The sequence below is a fragment of the Muntiacus reevesi genome, chromosome 9, assembly GCF_963930625.1.
Source record: "Muntiacus reevesi chromosome 9, mMunRee1.1, whole genome shotgun sequence".
Lineage (NCBI taxonomy): Eukaryota > Metazoa > Chordata > Mammalia > Artiodactyla > Cervidae > Muntiacus > Muntiacus reevesi.
In genome coordinates, this window is record NC_089257.1 from 73125603 (window position 1) to 73149292 (window position 23690).

Sequence of the window (23690 nt, forward strand, 5' to 3'; positions counted from 1 at the left end):
CCTTGCTTTCTCTATGGTAAAATGGATGTTGGCAATTTGATCTTGGTTCCTCTGCCCTTTGTAAATCTTGTACCTCTGAAATTTCTTGCTTCACATACTGCTAAAGCCTAGCTTGAAGGATTTTGTGCATAACCTTGTTAGCATGTGAAAAGAGCACAATTATACGTTAGTTTGAATATACTTTGGCATTGCCCTTCTGTGGAATTGGAATGAAAGATGACCTTTTCCAGTCCTGTGGCCACTGCTGAGTTTTCCAAATTTGCTGATATATTGAGTGCAGCACTTCAACAGCATCATCTTTTAATATTTTAAATAGTTCAGCTGGAATTCTGTCACCTCCACTTTGTAGCAACGCTTTCTAAGGCCCACTTGACTTCGCACTCCAGAATGTCCGGCTCTAGGTGAATGAGCACACCACTGGTTGTTTGGGTTATTAAGACCTTTCTTGTATAGTTCTGTGTATTTTTGCTATCTCTTCTTAATCTCTTCTACTTCTGTTAGGTCTACTTGCTGTTTATGTCCTTTCTCGTGCCCATCCTTGCATGAATTGTTCCCTTGATATCACCAATTTTCTTGAAGAGATCTCTAGTCTTTCCCATTGTATTGTTTTCCTCTATTTCTTGGCATTGTTCATATAAGAACACCTTCTTATCTCTCCTTGCTATTCTCTGGAACTCTGTATTCAGTTGGGTATATCTTTCCCTTTCTCCCTTGTCCTTCTTTTCTCTTCTCTCCTCAGTTGTTTTTAAAGCCTCCTCAGACAACCACTTTGCCTTTATGCATTTCTTTTTCTTTGGGATGGTTTTAGTCAGTGCCTACTATACAATGTTAGGAACCAACATCCTTAGTTCTCCAGGCAGTTTGTCTACCAGATCTAAACACTTGACTATATTTGTCATCCACCATATAATCATAAGGGATTTGATTTAGGCCATACCTGAATGGTCTGGTGGTTTTCCCTATTTTCTTCAATTTGAGTTTGAATTTTGCTGATCTGAGCCACAGTCAGCAACAGGTCTTGTTTTTGCTGACTGTATAGAGTGTCTCTGTCTTTGGCTGCAAAGAATATAAACAATGATTTCATTATTGACCATCTGGGTTATATTCATATGTAGAGTCATCTCTTGAGTTGTTGAAAAAGAGCGTTTGCTATGACCAGCGTATTCTCTTGACGATATTCTGTTAGCCTTTGCCTTGCTTCATTTTGTACTCCAAGGCCAAGCTTGCCTATTACTCCAGGTAAGTCTTGACTTCCTGTTTATGCATTCTAATCCCCTAAGATAAAAAGGACATCTTTTTTGATGTTAATTCTAGAAGGTTTTGTAGGTCTTCATAACTGGTCAGCTTCAGCTTCTTCCGTGTCAGTGGTTGGGACATAGACTTGGGTTACTGTGATATTGAATGCTTTGCCTTGGAACTGAATTGAGATTATTCTGTCATTTTTGAGATTGCATCCAGGTACCAAGTACTGCCTTTTGGACTTTTTTGTTGACTATGAGGGCTACTCCATTTTTTCTAAAGGATTCTCACCCACAATAGTAGATATCATGGTCATCTGAATTAAATTCTGTAGCCTGCCAGGGTTCTGTGTCCATGGAATTCTCTAGGAAAGAATACTGGAGTGGGTGGGTAGCCATTTCTTTCTCCAGGTGATCTTCCTGACCCAGAGACTGAATCCCAGTCTCCCGCATTGCAGCCACCAGGAAAGCCCCTCATCACTTTCATTCCTGTCCGTTATAGTCCACCGATTCCTAAGATGTTGATATTCACCCTTGCCATCTCCTGTTTGACCACATTAATTTACCTTGATTCATGAATCTAACATTCCAGGTTCATATGGAATATTCTTTAGAGCATCAGACTTTTACTTTCACCACCAGACACATCCACAACTGAGTGTTGTTCCTGCTTTGGCCCAGCTATTTCATTCTTACTAGAGCTACTAGTAATTGCCATCTGCTCTTCCCTAGTAGCATATTGGACAACTTCTTACCTGGGAGGCTCATCTTCTGGTGTTATATCTTTTAGCCTTTTCATACTGTCCATAGTGTTCTCCAGGCAAGAATACTGGAGTGGATTGCCATTTCCTTCTCCAGTGGACCACGTTTTATCAGAATTCTTCACTATGACCCATCTGTCTTAGGTGGCCCTATATGGCACATCTTCATAACTTCATTGAGTTATACAAGCCCCTTCACCATGATAGTGCTGTGATCCATGAAGGGGAATCTATATGTCAGCATTACACGGTGTGACAAATTGGATTCAAAATGGGCTTTGAAGGAAGAAAGATTCAAACTGTGTGCAAATTTTGGTTCTGCTACTTATATATATGAGACCTTGGTGAAGTTACTGAACTTCTTCGTGATAGCCTTTGGCTTCCTGATCTGAAATATGGGATGACAAATACCTATCTCACAAGTTCTTGGAGGAAATAAATAAGAGAAAATGCATATGAAAATCTCAAGCTCAGGGATGGGCACAGTCCCCCTGACTAAGTAAGTGATTTTTTTAAGAAATGCTTTCTTTCCCAATCAAAAGTTTTCAAAATTTCTGAGTCTCATGATATAAAATTTTGATACTGCCAACCTCCTTTTGTCTCCTTTAGTCACTACATTCTTATCCAATTTGCTATCTTTCATAAAGAAGTGTGAATTTGTAGAACAGAAAAGCTCAAGCTGACTTTATTTCTGTTCCATTATATTAGCCTCCAGGGTAAATTAAAATTCACATTCCTTCTATATGAAGCAATTTGATATGATATTCTTCTTGTTTTCTCTTTTATGAGGGTGGGATTGCTTATTTCTAATTTAGTCCTGATCAATTTTAAATTAATGAAGTGTCTGGAGATTTCTTCTGTAAACTAAGCTTCTTTCACAATGTCACATAGTCATTAATATGCTTGTCCTATCTGTGTTTTATTTAAAATCATAAACTTATAGAGGATAGAACTATTTAATAGTTGATAAGAAGTTTTTCTGCCCTGTTTTCCAATCTGAGGAGAGAATGATGGAAGTGGCTTTTTAGTCCGCAGGCTCTGCCTTCCTGATTTTCAGTCTGCCACACCACATTGCCTTTCTGAAACTAAGTGGGAAATAACACAAAGCAATGATTTATATGTTTCATTAAGCATCTCAGGTAATTGACTAACATTTATAATAATTTCACATTAGTACTTTTTTTAAAAAAAACATCCCTTACAGTTATCTCATTTCATTTATTTAGGCAGATGTCTTTCACAGTTTTATCACACTTTTTCAAAAATCCTAAAATGTATGTGTTTGGTACTTAATTATTTACTAGCAATATATCAGTCACTACATTACTATTACTAAACTGAAGGGACTAAGAAACATTTTTTCTGACCCACAAGAAAAAATAAAACCTTTGAAGATCAAAAAAAGTAGAAACATCACTCACTAGATTTAGAAACTAAGAATAAGAAAAACAAACTTTTTTCTTCATTTAAAAAATATATGTTAAATATGTTTAATATTTGAATATTATTAAATATGATAGATATATGAAAGATTTCTTTGATCACAATTTGCTGTTTACCAAGACTTTGTATTTCAGAAGATTCACCACTTTTCTTTAAACATTTTCCTTTGATATGGTAATAAACTGTGATTAGGATATTGACTGCTCCTTGTTGTCAAAATGCTTGAGGATCAGATCTGGGCTGAGTGCAGATATGTCCACTGTACTCTCTGAAGAAAGAAGTCCCAACATTTATTCCTGCAACAGTATTGTTTCAAAGCCTAAAAACGTCAGCTAATACACTGCAAAAAGAGAAGGGAAAGTTTACTAAGTAGGTATTGTCTATCCTGGAACAGAAAACCCACAGAATTTTGAAGTTGAAAGGAATGATAGATTAACCTAATGTAACTGTTTCATTTCGATTCTAGGAAAGAAGCTTAGAGGGGTACATCTAATATTTACAAGGTGTGTGAGTTTGTGTGTAGGTGAGTGTGTTGTATTTGTGCAAATCTAGTAAATAACTATAATCTCTCTCTACTTACGGAAATGGAAGGGAAATTTCTTCAGAATTGAGGGATGTTAGGTATTAAAATGGATTACAAAGAAGGCTCATGCATACTTTATAAGGAGAAAGTGGAATTTCCTTAGAGTTATGCAATCCTAAAAGTTTATAGATGCTTTTGAACTGTGGTGTTAGAGAAGACTCTTGAGAGTTCCTCAGACTGCAAGGAGATCAAACTAGTAAATCCTAAAGGAAATCAGTCCTGATTATTCATTGAAAGGATTGATGCTGAAGTTGAAACTCCAATACTTTGGCCACCTGATGCGAAGAACTGACTCTTTAGAAAAGACCCTGATGCTGGGAAGGATTGAGGGCATGAGGAGAAGGGAATGACAGAGGATGAGATGGTTGGATGGCATCACCGACTCGATGAACATGAGTTTGAGCAAGCTCCAGGAGATGGTGAAGGAGAGGGAAGCCTGACGTACTGCAGTCCATGGAGTCACAATCAGACACGACTGAGCTACTGAACTGAACTGGGCTTTTAAACCTACCCCAAGGAGAAAATTCAGACTTAAATTGAAGAAAGTAGGGAAAACCATGTGACCATTCAGGGATGACCTAAATCAAATCCCTTATAATTATACAGTAGGAGTGACAAATAAATTCAAGGGATTAGATCTGATGACTGAATGTCTGAAGAACTATGGACAAGTTAGTAACATCATAAAGGAAGCAGTGATCAAAATCATTCCCAAGAAAAAGAAATACAAAAAGGCAAAATGGTTGTCTGAGAAGGCCTTACAAATAGCAGAGAAGAAAAAGAAAGATATACCCATCTGAATGTAATTCCAAAAAATAACAAGAAGAGGGAAGAAAGCCTTCCTAACTGACGGATGCAAAGAAATAGAGGGAAAACAATAGAATGGGAAAGACTAGAAATCTCTTCAAGAATATTGGAGATACCAAGGGAATATTTCATGCAAAGATGTGCACAACAAAGGACAGAAATGGCATGGACTTAGAAGAAGATATTCAGAAGAGGTGGCAAGAATACACAGAAGAACTATACAAAAAATATTTAATGACCCAGGTAATCACGATGGTGTGATCACTCACCTAGAGCTAGATGTCCTGGAGTGCGAAATCAAGTGGGCCTTAGGAAACATCACTATGAACAAAGCTAGTGGAGGTGATGGAATTCCAGTTGAGCTATTTCAGATCCTAAAAGATGATGCTGTGAAAGTGCTGCACTCAATATGCCAGCAAATTTGGAAATCTCAGCAGTGGCCACGGGACTGGAAAAGGTCAGTTTTCGTTCCAGTCCCAAAGAAAGGCAATGCCAAAGAATGTTCAAACTATGCACTGTTACCCTCAATTCAAACGCTAGCAAGGTAATGCTCAAAATTCTCCAAGCTAGGCTTTAACAGTGCATGAACCAAGAACTTCCAGATATTCAAGCTGGATTAGAAAAAGGTTGAGGAACCAGAGATCAAATTGTCAACATCCATTGGATCATAGGAAAAGCAAGAGAATTACAGAAAAACAGCTACTGCTTCTTCATTGACTACACTGAAGCCTTTGACTATGTGGATCACAACAAATTGTGAAAAATTCTTCAAGAGATGGGAATACCAGACTACCTCCTGAGAAATCTGTATGCAGGTCAAGAAGCAACAGTTAGAACTGAACATGAAACAATGGACTGATTCCAAATTGGGAAAGGAGTATGGCAAGGCTGTATATTGTCACCCTGCTTATTTAACTTATATGCAGAGTACATTATGTGAAATGCCAGACTGGATGAAGCACAAGCTGGAATCAAGATTGCCAGGAGAAATATCAGTAACCTCATATATGCCAATGACACGACCCTTATGGCAGAAAGTGAAGAGGAACTAAAGAGCCTCTTGATGAAAGTAAAAGAGAAAAGTGAAAAAGCTGGCTTAAAACTCAACATTCAAAAAACAAAGATCATGGCATCCGGTCCCATCACTTCATGGCAAATAGATGGGGAAACAATGGAAACAGTGACAGACTTTATTTTCTTGGGCTCCAAAATCACTGCAGATGGTGACTGCAGCCATGAAATTAAAAGTTGCTTGCCCCTTGGAAGAAAAGCTATGACCAACCTAGACAGCAGATAAAAAGCAGAGACTTTACTTTGCAACAGACTTCTGTATGGTCAAAGCCATGGTTTTTCCAGTAGTCATGTATGGATGTGAGACCATAAAGAAGGCTGAACAATTGATGCTTTTGAACTGTGGTGTTGGAGAAGACTCTTGAGAGTCCTTTGGACTACAAAGAGATCAAACCAGTCAATCCTAAAGGAAATCAGTCCTGAATATTCACTGAAAGGACTGATGCTGAAGCTGAACCTCCAGTACTTTGGCCACCTGATGTAAAGAGCTGATTCATTAGAAAAGATCCTGATGCTGGGAAAGATTGAAGGCAGGAAGAGAAGGGGATGACAGAGGATGAGGTGGTTGGGTGGCATCACCAGCTCAATGGACATGAGTTTAAGCAAGCTCTAGGAGATGGTGAAGAACAGGGAAGCCTCAGGTGCTGCAGTCCATGGAGTCACAAAGAATCTGACATGGCTGAGCGACTGAACTGAACTGAACTCACAGTTAACTCACAATGTTTCAGGCCCACAGGAAGGTGATTCAGTTGTACACATGCACATATCTTATTTTTCAGATTATTTTCCATTGTAGATTATTATAAGATATTGACTCTAGGTCCCTGTGCTATATAGTAAATTTTGTTGCTTATTGCATATCTAATTTTTTAAATTAGAAATCAAGCATTCTATTCACACTAAGTCAAACAAGTGAAATCAAAATGTCATACAGTTTTTAGTTAGGTAAAAATTCATGTTTTCTAAAATATATATAATACATACTATTTATATGTATACAAAAACTTTTCTACTTTGCTTGATAAAGGCTTAAGAAAGAACTTCAGAAAAGAAAAAAAAAAGAAGAAATGGAGAATTGGGAAACATAAGTAAATGAAATGGGGGACAAAAGAAAAACAAACTAGATAAAAGTAAAGGATCACCATATAGTCCATTTGTTTTTAAACATGGCTGCTCAATAGAAACATACCTGGAGCTTTGGAGAAAAAAAGCAATACCTGAACGTTTGTATTTTTCAAAAAAATACCAAGATAATTCTGATATGCATCTGGATTTCAAAAAGTGATTACAGGTTTTTCTGTTAGTTCCTAGTTTTTGGTGATATAGAGTTCTATTATTTTCCTGTTGACCAGTCATGATACAGTGGTATTAAATGAGTAACGGTTGCACAATCACAATAGTAAACAATGTTTATCAGTTTTCACAACCAATAACCAAACACAAAATAAAAGATAATTACAATTGCAAGCCATATTAGGAACATGATTAACCTAACAATAGAAAATTATTACATTCAATTTGGGGGGGGTGCTTCAAGCAGAGTGTTGTGGTAAGTGGAAGTGCATACATGCACGTGTATTCATCTGTCCAGCCAGTCTATGTCTTTTGCTTGGTGCATTTAATTCATTTATATTATGATAACTATCAATATGTATGAACCTGTTACCATTTTTTTAATTATTTGGGGTTCATTTTGTATAGGTCTTTTCCTTCTCTTGTGTTTCCTGCCTAGAGAGGTTCCTTTGGCATTTGTGGTAAAGCTGGTTTGGTGGTGCTGAATTCTCTTAACTTTTGCTTGTCTGGAAAGCTTTTTATTTCTCCACCAAATCTGAAGGACAGTCTTGCTGGGTAGAGTATTCTTGGTTGTCGGTTCTTCCCTTTCATCACTTGGAATATATCACGTCATTCCATTCCGGCTTATAGAGTTTCTGTTGAGAAATCAGTTGACAACCTGAAAGGAGTTCCCTTGTATGTTATATGTCATTTTTTCCTTGTTGCTTTTAATATTTTCTCTTTGTCTTTAATTTTTGTCAGTTTGATTTCCATGTGTCTTGGTGTGTTCCTCCTTGGGACTCACTGTGCTTCCTGAACTTTGTCAACTATTTCCTTTCCCATGTCAGGAAAGTTTTTAGCTATTATCTCTTCAAATGTTTTCTCAGGTCCTTTGTCTCTTTCTGCTCCTTGCTAAGTCACGTCAGTCATGTCCGACTCTGTGTGACCCCATAGATGGCAGCCCACCAGGCTCCTCCGTCCCTAGGATTCTCCAGACAAGAACACTGGAGTGGGTTGCCATTTCCTTCTCCAATGCGTGAAAGTGAAAGTGAAGTCGCTCAGTTGTGTCCGACTCTTAGCGACCCCATGGACTCCAGCCCACCAGGCTCCTCTGTCCCTGGGTTTCTCCAGGCAAGAACACTGGAGTGGGTTGCCATTTCCTCCTCCTTATGAGACCCCTATAATGTGAATGTTGATGCATTTAATGTTGTCTCATAGGTCTCTTAGGCTGTCTTCCTTTTTTTTAAAAATTCTTTTTTCTATATTCTGTTCTGTGGCATTGATTTGCACCATTGTGCCCTCCAGGTCATTTATCTGTTCTTTGCCTCAGTTATTCTGCTCTTGATTCCTTCCAGTGTATTATTCAGTCTCTGTTTTTTGTTCTTTAGTTCTTCTAGGTCTTTGATATGCATTTCTTGCATCTCCTCCATTGTTTTCCCAAGATCCTGGATAATCTTCACTATCATTATTCTGAATCCTTTTTCTGGAAGGTTGCCTATCTCCAGTTCATTTAGTTGATTCTCAGGGGTTTTGTCTTGTCCCTTCATTTGGCAGATAGCTTTCTGCTTTTTCATCCTGATTAACTTTCTGTGATATGGCTTTTTCTTGCAACTGTGGGATTGTGGTACTTCTTGCTTCTTCTGTCTGCCCTCTGATGGAGGAGCCTAAGAGGCTTGTGTAAACTTCCTGATGGGAGTGACTGGTGGTGGGAGAAATTGGGTCTTGCTCTGGTGGGCAAGGCCTTGCTCAGTAAAGCTTTAACCCAATTATCTGCTGTTGGGTAGGATTGTGCTCTGTCCCTATTAGTTGTTTGGCCTGAGGCGGTCCAGCCCTGGGGTCTACGGGCTCTATGGCTGGGTTAATGGCAACCTCCAAGAGGGCTGACACCAAGGGGTACCTTCTAGGTCTGCTGCTGCCGGTGCCCCCGTCCCCGTGGTGAGCCCCTGCCCATCCATGCCTCCACAGGATGCCCTCCAACACCAGCAGGTAGTTTTGTTCAGTCTCCTGTGGGTCAGTGCTCCTTTCCTCTGGGACTTGGTGCGCCCAAGGTTTTGTCTGTTCCCTGCAAGACTGGAGTCTGTTTTCCCCAGCCCTGTGGAAGTCCTATAATCAAGTCCTGCTGGTCTTCAAGGTCAGATTCCCTGGGGATTCCCCGTCGCCTTGTCAGATCCCCAGGCTGGGCAGACTGACATGGGATTCAGAACCTTCACAGCGCGGGAGAACTTCTTTGGTATTATTTTTCTCCAGTTTGTCGGTCACCCACCTGGTCAGTATGGGATTTGATTTTTTTCATGGTTGCACCCCTCCTACCATCTCACTCCAGCTTCTTCTTTGTCTTTTGGTGTGGGGTATCTTATTTTATTGGGTACCAGCATTCTGTTAGTGATTCTTCAACAGCCAGTTGCAATTTTGGTGCTCTCACAGGAGATGAGCACACGTCCTTCTATTCTGATATCTTGAGCCACAGGCCTCAGTTGCTTGGTTTAGAAGACCTAAACTAAATATAGTCCCTGGTGTCAAAGATCTTCAAAACTAAAATAATTTTGTTTACCATTGATGGTACAGAAAAAATAAACTTCTGTGAAGCAGAACCTTGAAATAGAATTACTTATACTTTTTTTTCCCCCCCAGGTCAAACACTATTCAGAGTAGTAATCAAATCTCTGTCACCTAAAGAGGTAATTCGGATTCATGTCCCTAAACCTTTGGACAGGAATGATGGAACATTTTTGATGCGATATAGGATGTATGAAACTGTTAGTAAAGGGCTGAAGATAGAAGTCCTTTATGGTGATGAACATGTTGCTCAGTCTCCCTATATTTTGAAAGGTAAGTAATTATTACATAAACCAGAGCCAGCCTTATGTGTAGAACCCATGGCTTTCAGACTGCATTATGATGATGTTAAAGACATGTGCAAAAGGATAAATGTGATATATATGTACCTCCTGGAGTTCAATTCTCTTGATATCTTAGGGGAGAGAAAAACTAAGTAATTTAAAGAGATTTAAATGACAAGCAAAAATACTGTTGTGTTTTTACCCAGATAGTTACCATATTTAGTACTCTTCATTCTTTTGCATAGATACATGTTTTCATTTAGTACTATTTGCCTTCTACCTAAAGAATTCCTATAGACTTTTCATTTAATGTGAGGATAATGGTGATTAGTTCTTCCAGCTTTTATATATCTGAAAATATCTTTATTTTGCCTGTATTTTTGCAAGATATTTTGCCAGGTAGAATTATCAGTTCAGTTCAGTTGCTCAGTCATGTCTGACTGTTTGCAACCCCATGGACTGCAGCATGCCAGGCTTCCCTGTCCATCACCATCTCCCGGAGCTTACTCAAACTCATGTCCATCGAGCCAGTGATGCCATCCAACCATCTCATCCTCTATCATTCCCTTCTCCTCATGCCTTCAATTTTTCCCAGCATCAGGGTCTTTTCTAAAGAGTCAGTTCTTCACATCAGGTGGCCAAAGTATGAGAATTTCAGCTTCAACATCAGTCCTTCCAATGAATATTCAGGACTGATTTCCTTTAGGATTGACTGGTTGGATCTCCTGGCTGTCCAAGGGACTCCCAAGAGTCTTCTCCAACACCACAGTTTAAAAGCATCAATTCTTCAGTGCTCAGCTTTCTTTATGGTCCAACTCTCATATCCATATATGACTACTGGAAAAATCGTAGCTTGACCAGAGAGACCTTTGTTGGCAAAGTAATGTCTCTGCTTTTTAATATGCTATCTAGGTTGGTCATAACTTTCCTTCCAAGGAGTAAGCGTCTTTTAATTTCTTGGCTGCAGTCACCATCTGCAGTGATTTTGGAGCCCAAGAAAATAAAGTCTGTCACTGTTTCCATTGTTTCCCCATCTATTTGCCATGAAGTGATGGGACCAGATGTCATGATCTTTGTTTTTTGAATGTTGAGTTTTAAACCAGCTTTTTCACTCTTTTCTTTCACTTTCATCAAGAGGCCCCTTAGTTCCTCTTCACTTTCTGCCATAAGGATAGTGTCATCTGCATATCTGAGGCTATTGATATTTCTCCCTGCAATCTTGATTCAAGCTTGTGCTTCATCCAGCCCAGCAATTCACATGATGTATTTTGCATATAAGTTAAATAAGCAGGGGACAATATACAGCCTTGACATACTCCTTTCCCAATATGGAACCAGTGCGCTGTTCCATGTGTGGTTCTAACTGTTTCTTCTTGACCTGCATACAGATTTCTCAGGAGGCAGGTAAAGTGGTCTGGTAGTTCTGTCTTTGAATTTTCCTCAGTTTGTTGTGATCCACACAGTCAAAGTCTTTAGTGTAGTCAATGAAGCAAAAGTAGATGTTTTTCTGGAACTCTCTTGCTTTTTCTATGATCCAGTGTATGTTGGCAATTTGATCTCTGATTCCTCTGCCTTTTGTAAATTCAGCTTGAACATCTAGAAGTTCTCGGTTCACATACTGTTGAAGCCTGGCTTGGAGAATTTTGAGCATTACTTTGCTAGCGTGTGAGATGACTGCAATTGTGCAATAGTTTGAACATTTTTGGCACTGCCTTTCTTTGGTATTGGAATGAAAACTGACCTTTTCCAGTCCTGTGGCCACTGCTGAGTTTTCCAGATTTGCTGGCATATTGAGTACTGCACTTTCACAGCATCATCTTACAGGATCTGAAATAGCTTAACTGGAATTCCATCACTTCTGCTAGCTTTTTTCCTAGTGATGCTTCCTGAGGCCCATTTGACTTTGCATTCCAGGATATCTAGCTCTAGGTGAGTGATCACACCATTATGGTTATCTGGGTCATTAAGATCTTTTTTTTTTTTTTTTTTTTTTTTATCATTCTGTATATTCCTTTCACCTCTTCTTAATATCTTCTTCTTCTGTTAGGTCCATACTGTTTCTGTCCTTTATTGTGCCCATCTTGGCATGAAATGTTCCCTCCGTATCTCCAATTTTCTTGAAGAGATCTCTAGTCTTTCCCATTCTATTGTTTTCCTCTGTTTTCTTGCATTGATCACTGAGGAAGCCTTTCTTATCTCTCCTTGCTATTCTTTGGAACTCTGCATTCAAATGGGTGTATCTTTCCTTTTCTCCTTTGCTTTTGGTTGACAGTTTTTTTCCCCCCTTTGAGTACTTGAATATATTGTTCTGCTATCTTCTATATCTGCTCACTTGCATTATTTCCAGTTATAAATCTGCCATTTTCTATATCTTTGATCCCCTGCTAAATATTTTTCTCTTATCAGTTGTTCTGAGCAATTTGATTATTATGTGCTTTGGTGTAGGTTTCTTCATATTTCTTATGCTTGAGATTTGTGGATCTTTAGGTTTATAGCTTCCATCAAATCCAGCATAAAAGTGGCCATAGGTTCTTCAAATATTTTTTCTGTTCTATCTCAGGTCTCCTCCAAGAATTCTAATTACCCATACATTAGGCTTGAAATTATCCCATGACTCAATTATGCTCTTTTCATTTAAAATTATATTTTTCTCCATTTCATTTTGTATAGTTTCTATATGTTTAAGTTTACAATGTTTCCTTCTATTATGTTCAATTTGTCATTAATAATTCTATCCAGTGTATTTCTCATTGCTCAATGCTTTCTCATCTTCTTGAGCTTTTCTCTAGGATGCGATTGTTTGGAAGTAAGTTGATCCTTCAAATTTTCTTTTACAATTTATTAGGCAGGCCCAGAGTCATGTTTATCCTAGGGCTAATTATTCCTTACTACTCAGGCAATACATCTCTGCATATTCTGTGCGACCTCTATGAATTAGGATGCTTTCCAGTTTGGTTTGTTATGAATAGGCACTTTTTCCAGCCCTGTATGAACCATGGGTATTGTTGCCTCTAATCCTTATGGCCTTACAGATAGTTCTCTCTTTGTTTTGGACAGTTTATTCAAACATGTGTACTGATCAGTTTGCCTTAAATATTTGAGGGGAACCTTGTACAGGTCTCTGGAGTTCCGTGTCTGTGCAGTATGTTCTACAACATCTAGCTGCCTTGGACTTTCAGCTCTGTCTCAACTCAGTGAGACTCCTGGGCTCTGCCCAGATTGTTCCTCCCTGTTGCACCACCCAGAAACTCCCTTGGGCAGTAAACTTGAGGAACTAGAGAGTTTACCTCATTTGTTTGTCATCTCTCAAACTCATTATTCACTGCCTGATGTCCGAGGTCTTAAAAAACTATTGTTTCATATATTTTATCCGTTTTTGGTAGTTTAAGGTAGGAAGCGAAATTGATCCCTATTTCTTATGCTGGTCTGAAGTAGAAATCCTCAAGAAAATTAAATAACTTTAAAAATTATTTTCATATTAAATACAGATATATTGTGAAATAACATAAATTTTGCACACAGTCTTTTTTTAAATGAGTCTTCAGAATAGTTTCATACTTATGTCTGACCATACTTACACTTATACTTACGCTTACACTTACCATACTTACACTTACACTTATACTTACGCTTACACTTCAAGATGTCCCTGAGTTTCATATTTCCTTTTTGAGACGTGCTATGGAGGTAATTTTAGGGATTCAGAGAAAGAAACTCATCTTGTCTTTAAAAATCACCAGCCTTACTACATAATCATGCCTGAAAAGGAATACATTCTCTTTTTCCTTGTTGAAAGATAAGTTTTATGCTCATTGGCCATTTATAGCTCATTGGAATAAATTTATCAACTAACTGAATGAGTAGGTTACCTTGGGAGAGCATATGCTATACTAGGTTATCTAGGGTGGGGTGAAAAGGGGTCAGGAGGTAAGAGCACAAGACTCTGACATTACTTTTACCACTGGTTTGTTTACAGTAGATTATCCCTGTCTGGATAATCTTAGAGTTTACCAAGAAGTCATCACATGCTCACAGCAGTGGCAGAAACAACTCCCTGTGTTGCATTGCTTGTTAATGGAGCTTGGCATTCCACATGTTTTGCTTTCCTTAGGACCAGTGTACCATGAGTACTGTGAGTGTCCAGAAGACGATCCTCAGGCCTGGCAGAAAACTCTGTCTTGTCCAGACAAGGAACCACAGATTGAAAAAGATTTTGCTTCTTTCCCCAGCATTAATCTCCAGCAGATGCTAATTGAAGTTCCGAAAAGGTTTGGGGATGAGAGGGGTGCTATTGTTCATTACACGATTCTCAATAACCACATCTACCGACGATCTTTAGGAAAATACACAGACTTCAAAATGTTCTCAGATGAGATTTTGCTGTCACTGGCAAGAAAGGTATGAGAATGAATCCATTGATTCCAAAACCAAAATAGTTTAAATATTTATTTGTAACATTTAATTCTTAGAATAATAATGGTAAAGAATGAAAATGGATTCCAGGCTTGAAAATGTACATCTGTCTGCCACCTGAGTATGGATCAGTTGGATTTCTCTTTCCTTTAATATTTAAGTTAAATAGTTTGAGCCCCCATCTCGGGTAGGAAGACCATATAGCACTCTCCCAAGTCTTCTGTGAACTCCCAGACATTTATAGCTACAAGGTGACTTTTTTAGCTTCCTCATTCTTGCTGAACAATCCTTCCATTCAGATTTCACTTTCTACAGCAGTTTTCTTCTTGTCACCTCAATATAAGTTGAACTTAGGACACATTTTCATTGCTTTAATCCTAAGTGCTTCTAAAAGATCGTGTGCATGGCACATTTTGTTGAATATTGAGGTACCAGAGAGAGGTTATTTTGTGCCAATGCAGAATGGGCAAAACAAAAATCCTAACATGTAAAAATAGACATCCCTGTGTAAAATCAGACTCTCAGTCATCCTTACCTCTGGGAATTTCTCACAGGCTGACCTTGATCTTCATGTCTAGGCTTCTTATGAAACATGATTGGAGCTTCTATCTTCCAAAAGATTTCACATCCCCAGCACCTCCTCCCTCTTTCCCTCTATTCAGCCCCTCTTTCCATATTTACAAAACTCCTATAAATCCTCTTAAGCAGAGCAATTCAAACTACCTTTTGTTATTCCTTATTCCCAATTGTCTAGAATAAAGGAGGAAGAGTGGGCATATTTTTACCTCTCTCATCTAGAAAGGCCATGAAGTTATTTGTCTTACCAAAAAGCCACCTTTCCTGATATGAGTTATATGTTCCCAAGCACATGAAATATGGGACTGCAATCAATTCTTATTTTAAATAGCAGTTGCCTCCTTCCTCCCCATCAGCCCATCACATGAGCATATTATGGGCATCTGATCCTAAAGGTGGTTCCTTCTTCCTGGACTCCCACCAGTCCACTCTGCCCTGTATTTCTGTATCTCTTGTGCTTATGTGGTTTTCAACTAGGGATGATTTGCCTCTGAGAGGGTGTTGCACCTGGGGACTTGCTACTGCATCTGGTGGGTAGAGGCCAGGGATTCTGCTAATTCTACAATGTTCAGGACAACCCCCACAGGGTAGAATTACCCAGACCAAAATGTCAGTGGTGCGAAGATTGAGAAATCCTCCTCTGCAGTGAAAACTTCTGATGTGGAGCTTATGGACTGTAGCCCACCTGGCTCCTCCGTCCATGGGATTCTCCAGGCAAGAGTACTGGAGTGGGTTACCATTTCCTTCTCCAGGGGATCTTCCCAACCCAGGGGTCGAACCCAGGTCTCCTGCATTGCAGGCAGACTCCTTACGGTTTGGGCCACCAGGGAAGCCCTTATTAATAAGCTACTGAATGGTAGTGGGGAGCACTAGGCTGAAGAGTCACATCCCTTTGCCCTTCCCTTTTGTTCCAGGTTCTTTGCCCAGTGACTAAAAAGGGATTTAAGAGAAATGAGACTCACCTCTGGGTTTTGAACAGCTCACTCTAGGGGAACTTGTTTTTGTTATTCAGAAGTGAGGATGGGATATGAATACAAGCAACATTATGCCACACATGATAGGCACATAAGAGAAGTAGGTACCCAGAGTTAAAATGTTCGAGGAAGGTGAGTCCTAGAGGAGGTAATGTTTGCTCTGGGTGTGGAGGATGAGAAAAGAGATTGCCAGGTGAATAAGTAGGAGAAGGGCATTCCAAGTAAAGAGATTTACATGGTAAGGTGGGTGGCATTTTCAGACAGTACAGTTTTCTGCTACTTGGGCAGATGGAAGATGAGATTCAAAGCTAACCTGGAACAAGATAGTGAGGGCCTGAATTCCAGCCAGGGGGTTTAGACCCTGTCCTATAGGATTAAGGTACTGTTAAACTTAGTAGTAACATTAATTTGGGTTTTAGAAATTTGAACAACGATACGGACGGCAGGAGAGGCTAGAATCAGAACATCTAGTAAGGGACAAGTATTGCAACAGTCTAGGGAAGAGATGATAAAGGCCTAAACTAAGGCATTGAGCATGAAGATGGAAATGGATAGCAGGTTCCAAAACAAACACAGTTGTTATAAAGAGGTTTGATAGCGAAGGAAAACAAGGGCTTGGGTCTAACTTTATAGAGTCTCTCTTAGGCTGCTGGCAGAAAGGGTGCTTGAAGCCATTCATTCACGCCTTTCTGCAAAGTTTCCATACCAATAGTTACATATACACAACAGTTTTAAATGCCAGCTCTGAAGAGAGGTGGCTAATTCCTGCTTAAGTGAATTGTCATGTATCATCCTCACCCTTGATTTTCTTCTTTCTTAAAAAAAAAAATATATATATATATATATTTATTTATTTATTTATTTATTTATTTATTTATTTATTTTTGGCTGGGGTCTTAGTTTCTGCACAGGCTTTTCTCTAGTTGCGGTGAGCGGGGGCTACTCTCTCGCTGTGGTGTGCAGGCCTTCGTGGCTGTGGGTTCTCCTGTTGACGAGCATGGGCTCTAGGGCACGCAGGCTTCAGTAGTTGCATGTGGGCTCAGTAGTTGTGGCACATGGCCTTAGTTGCCCTGCAGCATGTGGGATCTTCCCCACCCAGGCATTGAACCCATGTCTCCTGCATTGGCAGGCGGATTCTTTACCACTGAGCCACCAGGGAAGCCCCTTGATTATCTGATACTACTGATGACTGAGAAGCATCCCTCTCTCTTTTATTTTCAAATTTGTTTTATCAGAAATTTTTTAAAAGTCAAAGAACCAAAGCATTTAGTATCAAAGACTGAGGTCTTCCCGACACTGATAAACATTCTTTTGTTTATTTAGGTCCTTCTCCCAGATTTAGAATTTTATGTTAATCTTGGAGACTGGCCTTTGGAGCATCGAAAAGTCAATGAAACCCCTGGCCCTTTACCTATCATTTCATGGTGTGGCTCTCTGGACTCACGAGATGTTATCCTTCCAACATATGACATCACCCACTCCACACTTGAAGCTTTGAGGGGTGTTACAAATGATCTCCTTTCTATTCAGGGAAATACAGGTAAAAGTCATTCTCTAAGAAAAAGCTTAAATGTAAAAAAGGTGAAAGGAATGTTCACTCAGAGAGAGTACGTTGATATATTTAAATAACCATTGTTCTTCTTTTCTAACCAGGAAAAGAGAAAAACAGCAGTCTGAACTATAAAGTGGTTTTTATTTAGGATTCTTCTAATTCAAAAATCAAAGATATGTGAGCTGGGCTAGTAATGTCCAAAACCTACTATAACTGAGTCTCCTTTGAGTTGGTCACATGTAAATACCATTTGAAAATATATTTTTAAAAAGTTTTTATTCATTTTCTTTTTAAAATTGTATTATTTATTTATTTGGCTGCATTGGATCTTAGTTGCAACATGGGGGATCTTCGTTGCATCGTGCAGGATTTTTTGTTGCCACTCAGACTCTCTAGTTGTGGTGTGCAAGCTCAGTAGTTGTGTGTGGCCTAAGTTGCTCTGTGGCACATGAGACCTTAGTTCCCCAACTGGAGATCAAACCTGCCTCCCCTGCATTGCGAGGTGGACCCTTAACCACTGGACCACCAGAGAAGTCCTGTAAAAATACGTATTTGGTAAAACTTTCACTTAATGGTGACTCCAGTGCCTTGATATTGCTGGATGAAATGAGGGAGAATTCTGAAAAATATAAAGTTATATTCATATGTAAGAGAACTGATATAATTTGGATGTTACAACCTCCAGTAAGAAATTCTCTTCCCTGTTTATGTGACTCTTGATCCTTTACAATCTGAATTCCTTCACTCCTATTTAATGGCTTTAGGTTTATGGTAATACACACCATTTTATTAAACTGAACTCCCTGAGTAGAAAAAAACACTGCCTATCTTTACAAGGCTTCATTTCTATTTAGAGGAGTTCAAATGGACTTATTCTGTAGACGAGACTAGAGACTTCTTGTAAAGTCTCTAAAGATAATGGGAAATGAAAACTGACCTACTTTTTATTTGATATCGGTAAATTCCTGAAAAGTGTGCTAAAATAGTAAAGAGGTTGACCAACCCCCTAGTTTCTGTGATTTATGATTTCTCCCTTAGAACACTGAGAAGTGTTAACTAATGACTTCTTTTTAGAATGACAGAAAGAGATCTAAATTAATTCTTCCTGATTATTTCCCTCCCAGGAAAGAGAGAATATAAATATATATACATAGTTTAGTTACACATGTATATTTTCACTTAACAGCATATTAGAAAAATTCTTCAGTGTATTCAAATTGATGTGCTTGAAATTCTGAGTGACCTAAGAATTAAAGTTGTGTGGGTGTTACTTAATTGTGTAGTTTGTTATAGTCGCTCTAAGAATGACAGTCTTGTGTGTGTGTGTGTGTGTGTGTGTGTGTGTGTGTGTGTGTGAAGCACAAAAGATGGAAGAAACTAAAAAAAAAAGATGGAAGAAACTAATGCCTTGGTGAGTGAACCAAGTCACAGAATCTCTTTTTGCTTTGAACTTGATCCAGCATTGCTTTGGATAATTCCTAAAGTCATACAACAGGAACTCAACCTTTTGAGGGAGCTCTCATTAGTACACAAAAGGATAAAAATTAGAGCATATTTTTCGGAAGTTACACTTACTTTAGAAGATGTGTTGATAATGAAAGAGCTTTAGCATCTTAAATAACAAAGGTAGATTAAAGGTGATATACTTACCAGAATATAAAAATGTCAAATTCATATGAGTATTTTTTTATGGTCTCAAACATCTAGGACCTTCCTGGATCAACAAAACAGAGAAAGCTTTCTTCAGAGGTAGAGATAGCCGAGAGGAGAGGCTCCACTTGGTGCAGCTGTCCAAGGAAAACCCACAACTGCTAGATGCAGGAATCACAGGATATTTCTTCTTCCAAGAGAAAGAAAAGGAGCTCGGAAAAGCTAAATTGATAGGTTTCTTTGACTTCTTTAAGGTATGCAATTAGGTCTTCTTGGAGAGATACGAAGTGAAGAACTTTTGTTAAAAGTCAAACAAATAGCTGGGGTTGGTTGGACAGATTTCTACGATTTTATGACCCAGCACACACTTTCTTTTCAGACACAGGGAGTTACAAAACTCATGCAGTTTCTTTTTCCTTTGTTGTTAACTTTGTCTACAAATAGCTCAGAACTGTGTTATTACTCAAAATATTAACTTGGGATTTTGGTATATTTCCATGTTTTTCTCCTTTTTGTATTTTTTTAAATAAACTGGGAATATAAATGTTGCATAAAATGATCTTATAAATAAAAAGAGTCTGAATTTCATGCTAGTAAAATGACGTTCAAGTCCCACCTGTAGTTCTGCCTCTGCTGCTAACTTTGGGGCTGTCATCTCGATAGCACCTCTCGCCTCTAACATATGTGAGCCTGCCCAGCTCCTTCAGAGCACCGCATATGAGGTGCAAATGAGATAGAGATGTGAACAATTTGACAAAAGCTAACTGGCTGTGACAAAATCTAAAACCCTTGGAACCAATTATTTAAGAAAAAATTAATTACCAAATCTGTATGTCCTCTTCCTCTCAAGGTGATATAATGAAGAGAGCATGGGATTTGGGCTCATGCAGTATAAGTTTGTAAAGATCTCTGAAATGAGTTTTATCATTTATAAAAAAGAAGGAGCTGATAATATCTGCTTCACATTATTATAATTGAATGAAAAATGATTTTAAAATGTAAATCAAAATTTATTAATCCAACAGACATGTGAACAGTATATGTACTGTGTTGCTGGCATCACACTAGTCCTTAGTCTTCTCCAGGTTTCTGTTTCCTCAGCTCTAAAACCGAACTTTGAGATAATTGCTTCCCTTTTCATACTTATGTAGGTATAAGGAACAAATGAAATAATGTATAAATAAAAGTGTAAATTATTATCAATATTAAGCTTTAATAAATATAGAACTTTGGAAATAGTTTTCTTACCTGGTTACAGAAATCTGAATTCCCCATTACATAGACATAGCATTCCCACTTCCTAAAATTATTTATCACCTTATCTTTAAATATGTTATGTTTCTCAAAATTGACCTGAAAAATGCTGCTTATGATTTTAATACAAAGAGAAGATGTGTGTTACAAAATAAAATGGAAAGCTTATAAATATTAAGTTGGAAAATAATTTCTTTATATTTAATATTACAGTGTTAACCAGAAGCAGAACTGAAGCAAATGACTGCTAAAACTTCTGTGTTTGTTTTAATCTTTTAGTACAAGTATCAAGTGAATGTGGATGGGACTGTAGCTGCTTATAGATATCCATATCTCATGCTTGGTGACAGTTTGGTTCTGAAGCAGGACTCACCATATTATGAACATTTCTATATGGCACTGAAGCCGTGGAAACATTATATTCCAATTAAAAGAAATCTTAGTGATCTACTAGAGAAAGTTGAATGGGCCAAGGTATGCTTTTCATAATTTTAATTTATTTAGGTCATAGCAAATTCACCAGTATTATTTAGTTACACAAGTTTCATCATAACACAATTTGACATCATTTAGGCAAATGAAGTGTTATTTTGTGAAATTTTTGTTTCCCTGAAATCAACATCAGGACCATTTTGAATGCCCACTATGAGTATGTTTGAGGATTTTTAGAATTTGAAGTACAGTGTTACATAGAATATAGGTTTTTCTAAAGGATCACTATTCATGCACACACACCAAATGCAAATTACAGATTAAAAAGACCAGGGTTAAAGTGCTTCATGCACAAGAAAATATTTAAAGCAATTATGGTTTAATTGCTTTAAATTAAAGCAGTTTTAATTTAAAATTGTTTTCCCCAGTTAGAAAAAAGGGCACAAGTTTTTAAATTAATTTTTATTGGAATAAAGTTGATTTACAGTGTTGTTAGTTTCTGCTGAACTGCAAAGTGAATCAGTTCTACATACACATATCTCCACTCTTTTTTAGATTCTGTCCCCATATAGGTCATCACAGAGGACCGAGCAGAGTCCCCTGTGCGCTACAGTAGGTTCTTGTCAGTTGTGTATTTTATATTTAATAGTGCATATATGTCAATCCTAATCTCCCAATTTATCCCTCCCCTTTCCCCCTTGGGACCATAATTTGTTTTCTCTATCTGTGACTCTATTTCTGTTTTGCAAATAGATTCATTTGTATGGTTTTTTTTTAGATTCCACACATAAATGCTATCATATATTTGTCTTTCTCTGTCTTATTTCACTCAGTATTGACACTCTCTATGTCCATTCATGTTGCTGCAAATGGCATTATTTCCTACTTTTTATGACTGAGTAATATTCCATTGTGTATATGTACTACATCTTCTTTATCCATTTATCTGTCAGTGGACACTTAGGTTGCCTCCCTGTCTTGGCTGTTAAAAATAGTGCTGCAGTGAACATTGGGATGCATGCATCTTTTTGTATGGTTTTAGTGGGATAACAAGTTCGTAACGAATTCATGCTATACAACATCCCAAGAATTACAAGCTTTCCATAAAATAAGAATTCTTTTTTTTTAAAGGAAGAATACTAAAAAGCTCTTGCATTTTATTTGAAAATTAATTAATTGTGAAATTATAAAATTTACCCTTCCGTTGTAAGCTTTATTCTGTTTCTGAGAAGCAATGTGGCTATGGAAACAACTGGATACCTGACACAGAATATTTTTGTGACCCTTTATAAAGAGTCAGAATTGCTTGCAAATGGCTTTTCCTGGGAGCAGCATCATATTATCTTAGATATTTTATAAAAGTATAATTAGGAATATTGACTATTCCTGGTATTGAAGGAATAGCTAGTAAGTACTAATAACTGAATTTTTGATTACAACAATAACATGGTCTTTCATGGGTACCCTTTTAGAACAACTTTTTGGTTCAAACTAAATATTTAAATAAGGTGTTATAGCATAAAAACTAATTCATTCTATTCTAGTTTGTACTTTAATATCATGCAGAGAGAGTTAGATTGAGGGAACAGATGATGAGCCCCAGATTCCCTGAGTAGCTTGGAAAGTACCAGGACAGTCACAATAGGGGCTGTATGTGGAGTGTTGCACTGGGAGGATCCAAACCATGCATGATTATTTCCATATATAACAGAGATGTCTAGGAAAGTACTTTGTCTTTTTCCATAGCCTCATTCTGAAGTTACATTTTCATCACGTTTCATCTCTCCCATGATGTTCACATTCAACCCTACATCTGTCCTACCTCCCACTTAGCTTTCTTTGTGGGTTGCAGGACTAATTTTCATTCATTGTTTCTTTTTAAACTTTTCAGGAAAATGATGAAGAAGCCAAGAAGATTGCAAAAGAAGGACAACTGACTGCTAGGGATCTGCTACAGCCACACCGGCTTTACTGCTACTATTACAGAGTACTACAGGTCAGTTCAGAGGATCCATCCTGCTTGGTTGAATGTCCTCAGACCAAAAAATGGCCTTAGTCCTTGCTTCCTAAAGGGGCTCAAGAGTCAGCCTGTGGAACTCTGGCTACACTGAGGCACCAACCTATAGAAAGATAGTACTGAGTCCCTTTGTAGCCACCATATTTTTATCTCCATTCAGTTTTAAGAAGAACAATAGTTATAGAGACCTTAGAAATATAGATTAAAAGCTCTGAGCCTCAGAGAACATCTTTCCTTATATGGAAAATAGGGTTGGACTAGAGGTCATTAACATCTCCTTCTGCTCAAAATATCCACCTCTTCATTCTCCTTACTAATTAAGATTCATGCTTTTGCTGTCAGTACAGGGTGGAAAGCAAATATTTAATTTGTTGTATAAACCAAACATGAAAAATACAGTTGACCCTTGAACAAAATGGGTTTGAACCATGCAGGTCCATTATATGTGGATTTTTTTTTTTTAGTAGTAAATATTATAGTACTGAGGCTTCCCTTGTATCTCAGTGGTAAAGAATCTGTCTGCCAAAGTAGGAGATGCAAGAGACATGGGTTTGATCCCTGGATTAAAATGATCCCCTGGAGAAGGAAGTGGCAACCTGCTCCAGTATTCTTGCCTGGAGAATCCCATGGACAGAGGGGCTTGGTGGGCTACAGTCCACGGGGTCACAAGAGGCAGACACACCTGAGCACATACATGTACACTGCAGTACTTCACAGTCTGAGGACATGGAACCGTGCATACCACAGACCTGAAAAATCCCATGCAAAGGGATATTCCAGTCAGTGGCCAAAGTGGAGGGACATTTC

The 23690-nt window shown here is 38.2% G+C and overlaps 1 protein-coding gene across 5 annotated transcripts in view; it reads left to right on the top strand.

Annotated features, from left to right (window-relative positions):
• POGLUT3 (protein O-glucosyltransferase 3) overlaps positions 1 to 23690 on the top strand; it is a 36652-nt gene that overhangs the window by 10112 nt on the left and 2850 nt on the right. For 2 of the 5 annotated variants that reach the window (XM_065944058.1, XM_065944057.1), the window contains exons 2-7: positions 9807 to 10004; positions 14127 to 14413; positions 17302 to 17518; positions 19238 to 19434; positions 20714 to 20908; positions 22758 to 22862. In XM_065944058.1, coding sequence (XP_065800130.1) covers positions 9807 to 10004; positions 14127 to 14413; positions 17302 to 17518; positions 19238 to 19434; positions 20714 to 20908; positions 22758 to 22862 — 1199 coding nt within the window. Of the gene's footprint in view, positions 1 to 3908; positions 3966 to 9806; positions 10005 to 14126; positions 14414 to 17301; positions 17519 to 19237; positions 19435 to 20713; positions 20909 to 22757; positions 22863 to 23690 lie in introns of those variants that run through there. The other 3 variants (XM_065944056.1, XM_065944059.1, XM_065944060.1) reach the window with 3 other exon arrangements.